The 11298-nt window shown below is 51.4% G+C and overlaps 2 protein-coding genes across 2 annotated transcripts in view; both read right to left on the bottom strand.

The window, feature by feature from the left end:
- The window catches only part of LOC103596403 (C-type lectin domain family 4 member G-like), a 3478-nt gene extending 2307 nt beyond the window's left edge, over positions 1 to 1171 (bottom strand). The window contains exons 1-4 of the mRNA XM_008580028.1: positions 1117 to 1171; positions 674 to 784; positions 292 to 345; positions 12 to 74 (exon numbers count right to left, since the gene is read on the bottom strand). Coding sequence (XP_008578250.1) covers positions 12 to 74; positions 292 to 345; positions 674 to 784; positions 1117 to 1171 — 283 coding nt within the window. The remainder of the gene's footprint in view (positions 1 to 11; positions 75 to 291; positions 346 to 673; positions 785 to 1116) is intronic.
- Positions 1172 to 8304: 7133 nt separating this feature from the next.
- Positions 8305 to 11298, bottom strand: part of LOC103596402 (C-type lectin domain family 4 member G-like) — a 4815-nt gene continuing 1821 nt past the window's right edge. Inside the window, exons 4-8 of the mRNA XM_008580027.1 lie at positions 11048 to 11152; positions 10667 to 10756; positions 10329 to 10477; positions 10134 to 10249; positions 8305 to 9656 (exon numbers count right to left, since the gene is read on the bottom strand). Of these exons, the coding sequence (XP_008578249.1) occupies positions 9521 to 9656; positions 10134 to 10249; positions 10329 to 10477; positions 10667 to 10756; positions 11048 to 11152 (596 nt within the window). The 3' untranslated portion in view covers positions 8305 to 9520. The remainder of the gene's footprint in view (positions 9657 to 10133; positions 10250 to 10328; positions 10478 to 10666; positions 10757 to 11047; positions 11153 to 11298) is intronic.

Raw genomic sequence — 11298 nt, 5'->3', positions numbered from 1 at the left:
ACCCCTCTCACAGCAGCTATTGCAGGCCCTGGTGTCCTCCTCCAAGGTACCGATCACCGCCGTCTGCTTCGAGACTGGAAAGATACCCCCGCGCGCACGCCCGGTCACCTGGGGGATTCAGGAGACATTGCTCCTCTACGTGATTGGGGGACTCAGGTAACACCCTTCCCCACTATGCGGCCAGCCCCGGGGAACGTGGGGTCCCCACCTCCCCACTACCCTGTCTCCCGGGTCCCAGGCACTCCCGCCCCGCACACCCCGGGGGCCCAGGTGCCACCGCGCGGCACGCACCGTTTGTCCTCAGCTGGTCCTGGCTGCCGAGAAGCGCCCCGCGCTCCGTGGAGGCTGCGGAGAGAGGCTGCTGCAGGCGCCGCCGGGGACTCCGGAACCCTCCCCTGGCTTAGGGGCTGCGGGGTCCCCCGTCTTGGGACCCACAGAGGGGCAGGCAGGCGTACAGCGCAGGCAATGCGCACACACCGATGAAAGAGACACACAGAGACGTGCACACCCACACACGCCCTCACGTGTACACACGTGTGCGTGCACACAGCCCGGAGATGTACACGCACTCTGTTCACACGTGCTCACACTCAGACTGGTGCGCCCTGAAGGGAGGAGGTTTGTGTCCCCAGGAGGGCCACACACAACCTCTCCCCATTAAGGGGTCACTCACCTCTAGACAATAGGATGCTCAGAATGAGAGCCCACAGGACTGTGGTGACCAGGACAGCCAGGGCCAGGAGAAGGGGTCTCTGCCTGCAGTGCTCCCAGCCTCCGCAGCGCCCTGGGAGAACACGGAGGGACTGCTGGATACCCCAGGATTGAGCCCGGGATGCTTGGGTTCCTCCCAGAAAACGGAGTTTCAGAGACGTTAAGTAACCTGTCCACAGTCACACAGCCCCTACGTGGCAGAGGTGGAATTTGGATCCTGGTCCAGCTGGCTCTGTGTCCTTTGGTGTCTGTCCTGCCACCACTACCTGGATCCCACTTTACCCCTCCCCTCCCTCCCCTTTCAAACACCAGAGAGTTCTGGAGGATCCTCCCCTCTCTCACTAAACACCAGACAATTGGGCAGCAAGATGCAAGGGACCAATGAGGCAGTCCTATCGCCCATACCTTTGGGGACCTCCAGGGACCCGCTGCTCCACTTTCTGTACCCTGTGGTGTCCATGGTGGTGCAGGTTCTCAGCCCTGGGCAGGGATATAAATTTAGCACCCACTTCACCCTGACCCCACCCATTCTCCCTTCTTTCCTTCCCCTATTCTTTGACTCAATTCCTGGTAAAAGGAACCCACTGACCAGTCACAGGGCTGGGCCATTTCTGGGCTGGGCTGCGGGTGGGGTGAGGAAGTGCCAGCCTCCCTGTCCTGCAGCTGCAGCCACATGCCCAGCCTGGCACTGGGGACGTCTCTCTGCAGCTTGGTCCCCATCTCCTGTAGGCCTGGGGCTGGGCCTCCTCCTGATATGGACGTGCTGAATCTGGTCAAGTTCTGAGCCCTGCTGTTTCCTGAGAAAGCCCCCTCAGGCGTGGCCGCCAGGACGGTTCATCTTCCCTCCTCAAGTCCCCTGCAGGTGCCTGCCAGAGGCTGGGTCTGACCCTGACCTTAATTTAGTCCCTCTGCGGCAGAATGCAGGAAGAGATGTTTGCAGGGTGGTGCTCAGCTAAGCTGCTGGACTGTACTACTGGGTGGGTGGGAGGTTGAGGGTCTATGTAGTGTGTAGCTTCTAGAAACCTCAGCTTCTCCTCCTTGAAAAGGGGGACAGTGGCAGGGGCTCCCTCACAGGGACGCTGTGATAAAGAAGTGAGGTTATGCATGTCAAACCTAGCAGCATCTCAGGCACGTGGAACACTAATGTTCATGCATCCTTTCAACAAGTGTCGAACACTTACCATATGCCAGACGCTGATCTGGGATCTGGGGCTTCATCAGTGAACAAAATAAGCAAATCCCTTCCTCTTTGGTTCTGACATTCCAGTGGGAAACAGAGGGGACAGACCCCATGCTAAACGTAATAAACGTAATTTTAAAAGTGAGTTGTATGGAATAGTGCTTCAACCATGGCCAATTATGCACTCTAGGGGACATTTGGCAGTGCTAGAGATATTGGTTATTACAACTTGAGGGGTGTGTGTGGTGTGTGTGTGTGTGTGTGTTCTGACATGTAGGGGGTAGAGGACAGGGATGCTGTTCAAAACTCTACAATGTGCAGGGTGGCCACCAACAGCAAAGAATATGCTGCCCCCAATGTTGATATTGCCAAGGGTGAGAACCCTAATGTACTATATTTTAAAAAGTGAATGTCCATGGTGAAGAGGAAGAGGGTGACACGTTAAAGGTCAGCAATAGTTAGAGAACAAGGAAAGGCTGAGAAAGGCCATTTTCCAAAGAATGGGAGGGCCGTGCTCTTCCTTCCAGATGTCCCCTTTTTCTGAGATGTAAGACTCATCTTGCCTTTGTCATCAGAAATGGAGCCCGCGTCAACAGGCGCTGACATCTGCCTTAGCAGCAGGACTTCGCTGTGGCACAGAGCTTTTTGGTGGGGCACGTCCTCCTTTTGCGTCTTTCGAGGTGCTCAGGGAGAGGAAATGATGAAACCACAGCCTTGAGCAATCTCTGTCCTCAGCAGCCATCAGGATATATTCTTGGGAAAGGAATTAGATGAAATTGATTCATCAGTCCTTATGGAGGAGGGAGCATTAATTGTATGGGGGCTCAGGTCAGGTTTTCTGGAAGAGACAGCATTGGAACGGTGCCTTCAAGGACATGTGAGCTGTTGACAGAAAAAGGAAGGGGCATGTCCGGCACAGGGCACAGCCAAGACAAAGGCAAAGGGACAGGAAAGTGGGTCTCTGTTGGATGCACCTGTGGCCGAGGTGGCCTTGGGGAACCAGGGCACACCTGTCCAGCTTAGAGAGGAAGTCAGAGTGCTGCCGATCCCTTGTGCTGTCCCTAGAGCTCACCACAGGGGAAGTGAGAGGGGAAGGGTGGTCCTACTTATGAGATTGGTTGCAGACCTTCAATCTGTAGTGTGGGTGGTCTGTGTATCTTCCAGACCTGTAAGTAATAAAATCTTTATTTCCATCTTCTGTCTCTCCTGGTCACTGAAGTGGAGGTCTCCAACTTAAAGATCATAAATTAAAACAAGTATCATCCCAATAAAAGTTCCAAGTTGATTTTTAATAGAGTTTTTAAAATTGTGGTAAAACATACATAACATAAAGTTTACTATCTTAACCATTTTAAAGCGTACAATTTAGTGGCATTAAGTACGTTTATATTTTTATACAATCATCACCACTATCCGTCTCCAGAATTTTTCATCTTTCAAACTGAACCTCTGTCCTTATTGAACACCAAATCTCCATTTTTCCCTCTCCCCAGCCCCTGGCTGGAACCCACCATTCTACTTCCAGTCTCTATGAAGTTCTGTGGGTATACCATATAAGTGCAATTTTAAAAAGGTTTTCTTGAATCTTTTCATACTTTTTATTTTGAAATAGTTTTAGATTTACAGATGAGTTGCAAAGATAGAAAATTCTCTTTACTTGGTCTCCTTTAATGCCAAGGTCTTTCATTACCATGACACACTTGTCAAAACTATTAACTAAAGTACAGTATTCATTCAGATGTTACCAGTTTTTCTCCTAGTGTTCCTTTTTCGTGACACGATCTCATCCAGGACTCCACATTGCATTACCAATTCATACATTTGAATTTGCTAGGGCTGCTGTATCAAAGTGTCACAGACTCAGTGGCTTAAACAACACAAATTTACTTTCTCACTGTTCCAGAGGCTGGAAGTCCAAGATCAAGCTGTTGGCAGGACGGGCTTCTTCTGAGCCCTCCCTTCTTGGCTCATAGACAGCTGTTTTCCCGCTGTGTCTTTCTCATGTGTGTGTGCATGTCCACATTTCCCCTTTTTATAAGGACACCAGTCACACTGAATTAGAATCCACACTAATGACCTTATTTTAATTTAATCAGCTCTGTAAAGGCCCTTCTTCAAAATACAGTCACATTCTGAAGTACTGGGGGTAGGACTTCAACGTATAAAATTGGGGGGCATGGAGGGGACACAATTCAGCCCATAACAGTCATCATGCTCCTTAGTCTCCTCCACACTAGGACGGGTTCCTGGTCTTTCCGTGTCTTTCATAAGGTTGACAGTTTTAAAGAGTATTAATCAGGCATTGCATTGAAAGGTCTGATTTTTTTTTTTTTTTTAGTGTTTTCTCATAATTATATTGAGGTATGGTCTGGGGGAGAAGAATATCACAAAGGTGAGATGCTGTATTAGTCTGTTGCTGTTACTTATAACAAAACACTTGGAACTGGGTTATTTGTAAAGAAAATGATATTTACTGCTTACGGTTTTGGAGGCTGGGAAGCCCAGAGTCCAGGCAACACCTCTGGTCCTGGTGGTGACTACAGTGATTCAGGGCATCACATTTCGACATGGCCCTACAAGCCACACCCACAACCACCAGTTTTAATCCATTCACCATGGCATAGTCCTACAATCTAATCCCCTCTTTAGGGCCCCAGCTTTCAGTTACCATAACAGGATTCATAATTCAATCCACTACAGAGCCCTTCAAATCATATTGTTTGGGGGTTGGTGGGGGGAGTGTCTACAATATCCACATGACCATGGCTATCATCGGCAATATTAACTTTGCACTATAGAGTCACTATTTTTTCCCTTCCCATACTCCCTTCTAAGCATCCCCAACAGGGCTGATATTGCTCCCAAAGGGGCAAAAACTGATTCTTTGCGAGACAAGAAAAAAAAAAAAAAAAAACTCAGCTATCACAATGCCTCGTTGCCCTCCAAAGCTTAGCCCTAATTAAAAAACAAATAAACAAAACCCCACATATTCTCTAAGATTTAATTGGGGAGAACAAGTAGGTGCAATGTTTATAAAGGCTCCTTGGTATTGCTTTATTCCTAGGAAGTGATCCACTGTGTCCAGCCCCACTCAGAGGAATATAAAAACATGTGTGAACATATGTTAAAATCACCATGGTGATTCATAAATATTAGACAATGGGGGGGGGAGATACTCTGAGGTTATGCAAACATGCTGTTTTTTCTAAAAGTCTCACACTAATTAGAGCATTTGTCTTTGGATCTTGCCTGTAGCAATTAATGGTAATTTCCCATTGCCTCAGTTCCTTTTGCATTTATTAATTGGAATCATTCTGTAAGGAAGACCAGATAGACTTCTTTCTTTCTTTCTTTTTTTTTTTTTTGGTGGCTGGCCAGTACAGCGCTTGAACCCTGGAGCTTGGTGTTTTCAGCACCATGACTCTAACCAACTGAGCTAATGGGCCAGCCCCAGATAAATTTTTAAAATAAACTTTAGTTATTAGACCAGTTTTATTTATTTATTTTTCCTTTTTGTCTTTTTTCGTGTCCGGCAACGGATCGCAACCCTCAGTGTCGCGCCCGTACCGGACCGGGACTGGCAACGGAATTGCAACCCTCGGTGTTGCACCCACACCTCGCTCAGCCACTGAGCAGGAACCGGTCTGTATGTGGGATCTGAACCCTCAGCGGGAGCGCCGCCGCGCTCCCAAGCGGTGCACTGTAGCAATGCGCCACCGGGCCGGCCCCTAGACCAGTTTTAAATCCACAGCAAAATGGAGAGGAAGATGGAGAGAGTTCCCATACATGTCCTACCCACGCTTCACCCCATACTCAACCTCCCCCACTGTAAACATCCGGCACCACAGTGGTACATTTGTCACAATGGATGAACCTACATTGACACATAATTATCACCCAAAGTCCATCGATTACATTACAGTTCACTCTTGGTGTAGTAAATTCCACAGGTTCGGACCAATGTAAAATGACATGTATCTACCATTACAATATCATAGAGAGAAGTTTTACTGCCCTAAAAATCCTCTGTGCTTGGCCTATTCACAAATAGATTTTTAAAATTCTATTGAAGGATTGTGGAACAAACTTCAAACAAGCATGACAAGTTCATTATTTGGAATGTAATAAAGAGCTTACAAGCAGGGAGAGTAACCGCTTGAGATCAGAGAACGGAGAGAGAGCAAGCTTTACTTTCACTGTAGATTGATGTGTTTTGGTTCCATGTGCATGGACAACTACTGAAAAAGTAAATGAAAACCTTCAAAGCCATAGTAATTTTTAAAAAATCACCTAAAAAAATTACCTAAGAATAGCCAAGAACATTTTGATAGAGAGGAAGCATGCCTGGTAGAATTGAAAATATATTTTAAGCTTGGCTTGGGTTTCCCCAGAAGCACAGCCTGAGACAAGGATTTGGATGGAAATAGTTTATCTGGGAGAAGATTCCAAGAAGCACCCGTGAAGGAGGAGGAGAGTGAACAGGGAAGGTACAGAAATGCTCAGGGCAAAAAAGAGGTGGGGGAAGGGTTGTGTGGAGCTTTCCTGTCGTCTGATTTCTCTACACTCCCCTTACCTTGGTGTGTTCACACACCAGAAACTCATCAAATCTCCTTGTTTCAGAGTTTTTATAGAGACAAACATCCACCCCTGTCCCCCTGGAGATCAGTGGCTGGTGCTGAAATTTCCAACTCTCTACCCACCTATATGGTCTTTCTGGTGATTAATGCATCCTGAGGCTATTTAGTATTAGCATAAACTCAGGTGTGGCTAAAGGGGCTCCTTACAAATAACCAAATGCATCTATCACTCGGGAATCAGGACAAAGACCAAATATAATTTATGATGATGATGCCACAGGAAGGAAACAGGAGTGGGCAGAGGGAGAAGCCAGCAGAGCAGGTCTGAAGGCAGCCACGGCTGACCCCGTGGGGAGCTCTGAAACCAGAATGGTCCTTCAGAGGTCTCCCGTGTTGTGCCAACATGAACAGACCTTAATCCCCCTGTCCCAGTGTGAGCTGTGCCAAGAAGGAACATGACTTTGAGTGAGGCAGCTCTCAGCAGCTGAGTCTATCCCTGAAGTGACCGACAGGTAACAGCTGCCTTCCCACAGAACTCCCAGCCACTAGGATGACATGCCCTTTCTTTTTTTTTTTCTTTCCTTTTTTGTCTTTTTTACTGACTGGTAATGGGATCGCAACCCTCGGTGTTGCACCCGGTACCGGGGACCGGCAACGGGATCGCAACCCTCGGTGTTGCGCCCGCACCGCGCTCAGCCAGTGAGCGGGAACCGGTCTCCACATGGGATCCGAACCCTCAGCGGGAGTGCCGCTGCGCTCCCAAGCGGGGCACTCTCCAGTGCGCCACCGGGCCAGCCCGACATGTCCTTTCTTGAAGGTGGATCTGGGTGGCTCACCCCAGGGTCCACTATGTCACCAAGGGAGAAGGAAGCTGAGGTACTTATACACCAAATGTTCAACAGTCATTGGTTGATGGGGGGAATTAATTCCCGAGGGCATCCAGCTGGCAGGATGAGCTCCAGCAACCAGAGAAAGTTCCCAGTTAAAGGGATGCAGGGGGTGGCGGGTGGAAGGTGAGCAGATGGAAGGAAGGCATGCATGGATGGGAAAAAGTCCCAGGGGACATGGCAGCTACACATAACAATCCGTACAGTCTAATCTTGGCAAAGAAAAGAGAGTAGATTAAGGGAACACACCAAGCCCCTGAATGTGTCTCACACCATGTCACTTTACTCCAAGGGAGGACCAGAACTCCAAGGCTCCAAGGGAGGACCAGAACCACGGCCTCTAAGCCAAGGGGAACCGTGAAGCATCAGAGGAAGGAGAAAACTGGACTATTCTCTGGACTGGTTTTTTTTTTTTTTTTTTTTAAAAGATGACCGGTAAGGGGATCTTAACCCTTGACTTGGTGTTGTCAGCACCACACTCAGCCAGTGAGCGAACCGGCCATCCCTATATGGGATCCGAACCCGGGGCCTTGGTGTTATCAGCACCGCACTCTCCCGAGTGAGCCACGGGCCGGCCCTGGACTGGTTTTAATGACCCCATGTGTTGCCCTCTGCAGGCCCTGAGGGGTAGAGGGCTCAGAGGATTGACGGCGTTCCTTCCTCGTCCTGCTCTGTCAATTCTGTCACAGCAGGGCAACCTGGGGGACCCCAGCAGCCTGTAGTTCTGGACTCAGTTGTGCACAGAGCTAGAAGCTGCTAGCCTGTCACTCTCCTCAGCTGGACCTGTCTCCACTGGAAATTCTCGGAGAGCCCCCAGATCCACAAGATGGAAGGAGGAAACTTTGGGAGTGCAGGGTGAATTCAGATCAAAAGTCCCCAGGTGACAAAGCCCACTGATCTCCGGGGGGATGGGGGTGGATGTTTATCTCTACAAAAACTCTGAAACAAGGAGATTTGATGAGTTTATTTGGATTCAGATCAAAAGTCCCCAGTTGGCAAAGCAGGATGAGGAAGGAACACTGTCCAAATTCCCTGGCCAGGTGGAAATCTTTTAGCGCTGGAACTGACCAGTCCCCCAATCCTTCTGTGCCACCCATGTCCCCATGTGAGTTCAGCCATCCTCCACACTTTCCAACCTCCTGGCCTATCTTTTGCTGGGATTTCTGCCTGCAAATCCCTTTCTTCCCAGTTCCACCCAATGAAATTCCATTGTTCCTGGGAAGTCCACCTTCTCTGGGATGTAATTCCTGAACACCTCATCCAATGACACCAGGCCCTGTGTGCCCAGGGCAGAAGAGACCTACTCATCTGATGTGGACAGTCCCTCTCCTACCTGCCCCAGGGCCTTGTTTCAGGCTGCCTGTCATCTCCACAATGGGGTGACAGTCTTCTCACAAAACAGGGCCACCACTGCAGTATCTCAGCACAGTCCCTCTCCCCAAGGACAAACCTGGCTCCTTAAACACATCAGCTGTCACTCCTCCATTAATCGCTCCATTACATCACTGGTCACTGTGCCCACCTACACCAGAATGAGGAAGTCCCGGGGTAAGGACCCATTTCTGTGTCCCCAGCACCCTCTGAGCCAGGCCCCATGCCAGGGGCTGTGCAGGTCACAGTACTGAGTGGGAAACTGCCTCTACCTCCTGGCCCAGTGCAGGTTACCCACTGGGTTGGGGACATCATAGGATCAAGAAATCACCACAGAGGTCAGGTGTCACTCACAGGGAGTATATCTGAATCTCTGGGATAAAGTCAAGAAGAGCTCACCAGAACCAGGGGCCTAGATTCATTTTTCAAGCATTTATTGATGCTCCCTGAGGCTCCCAGTCTTGTGGGAAATACAGGAAAACCCTACAGCTCCATCCCTCAATCCCCTGACTAGGGCAAAGAGAGAGGTGGCCTCAGATCCCTGGGACCTATGCGATTATATTCTGGAGTGGTGGAAGTTAGGGTAAGTCCGCGTGTGGGGATGGGGAGTGCACTGAGGCTGGAGAGGAGGTCCCTGAGCGCAGGCACTGGACAGGGTGAGCTGGGCCGAGGGGTTGTCAGTAGCGGTGGAAGGGGACAAAATCTTCGGCAACGGGCGCCTGAAGGCACGAGGATGGGCCGCACCTGAGACGCTAAGTGAGGCCGTGGGCGTGGCTCGGGGACACTGGGCTGGGTCAGCAGCTGCGCCTCTTCTCACAAATCCAGCTCATCTTTCCCTCACACGGTGCATCGTTCCACAGCCCCGTGTCAAGCATCATGACGCAGTCCTCTTGCCCTCGAGAGTCATTGGGCTCCCCCAAATTCCAGTAACTGCAGTGGTTGAGTGAGATGTTGAGGCTTCCTTCCCAGGTCTCCCCTGTTTATTGCTTGCGTTTATCTTATACACCCCGAGTGTTGATCTTGAGCATGCACCCGAAATACAACTTTTTTGTTTCTTTGTTTTTTGTCTTTTTCGTGACCGTTAAGGGGATCACAACCCTTGGTGTGGTGTCGCCCGCACCGCGCTCAGCCAGTGAGCGCACCGGCCAGTCCTATATAGGATCCGAACCTGTGGCGGGAGCGTCGCTGCGCTCCCAGCACCGCACTCTCCTGAGTGCGCCACGAGGCCGGCCCGAAATACAACTTTTTAATGCCCAGAATATAACCCTCAGCCAGTTCCTGGGCCCTAGCCTGTCCACCCCTAAGAATCTAGCCCGAGCCAAGTAGTCATGGAGATCTGGCCAAAGCACTCTTCCCAGGGTCTAACCTGTCCTCCTTCCCAAGTCTCTCCAGGAGCCCTTCACTCACCTGAAGCTGACTGGGACTCCATCCACCCACCGGTGGTCCTGAATCTGGCCAGCGGAGCGCACAGCCTTCAGACCCAGCCAGTAACCGTCGCCACGTGTATCCCGACTCAGGAAGCCCTGGAAGAAGAGCAGATCTGAGCCGAGGAAGTCCGCCCCGACCTGACCCCTCAGGTGAACTCCGCCTCCCCGTGCGCACCTGTTCATCCAGGCCCCCAATGATCACCAGGTGCGCCCCGAAGCCCACGCAGTTGCGCTGGGCCTCCTCCCAGGTGGAAGCACTCCTGGAGAAAAGGTAACAGGAGCCCTCGAAGGGCAGCCACGACGCGGCGCACTCCTCGCAGGAGCCTGCGGGGTGGCATCAGAGAGGTGCACGGCTAGCGGGTGGCGCATGGCTAGCGGGTGGCGCACACCGACAGAGTGCGGGGGGCGGGGGGAGGGGACCAGGGCAAAATCAAAGGGAGGGAGGAGCGGATCCCGGAACCCGGAGGCCCATGGGCGGGTCCCTTTGCGTCCTTCCCCGCCTTTTTTGCTCACTGTTCTGGAACCTGATGGCCTCCCGTGCCCGAAACAGCTCATTGCGGACGTTTTCGCGGTCCCTGCCCGCTTCAGCCAAGCCCTGAGTCACTGCGGGGTCAAGGGAGTCGAGGTTATTGCTGGGGTCAGACTTAGGAGCATCCCTATCTTAGGTCAGTTCACAGTCAGTTCCAGCTTCAAGAACGACGTCAGGGTTAAGAACTGTTATAACTGGGTAGGTTCCATGTGTGTCTGGGGTTAGGAATTGTAGTCAAGGTCAGAGGCCAGCGGTCAGGGTCAGGATGGGGGGCAAGATCGGGGTCAGGGATCAGGATCACAGAACAGGGTAGGGGTCACGGCAGCAGCCAGGCCTCAAGGGTCTTGGTCACGTCCGGCACTCACCGCGTGTGCTCAGTTCCTTCAGGGCGTGCTCGTGCTGGATCAGCTTCTTCTGCGTCTCCAAAAGCTCTGCGCGCGTGGTCTGCAGCTGTGCCTGCGTCCCCAAGCCTGGGAAGGGCAGCGGGTGGGGGAGGGGCGCGGAGAAGGCGAAGATGGGGCGGGATTTATGAGACCAACCGGCCCCGCCCCCACCCGCCGTAAGCCCCGCCCCCGGGCCCGCCTCCCATCACGCCCACAAGCCCACCCCCCAGACA

This window comes from Galeopterus variegatus, unplaced genomic scaffold, assembly GCF_000696425.1.
Source record: "Galeopterus variegatus unplaced genomic scaffold, G_variegatus-3.0.2 Scaffold2002, whole genome shotgun sequence".
Lineage (NCBI taxonomy): Eukaryota > Metazoa > Chordata > Mammalia > Dermoptera > Cynocephalidae > Galeopterus > Galeopterus variegatus.
This window is presented reverse-complemented; position numbering and strand designations above follow the sequence as displayed.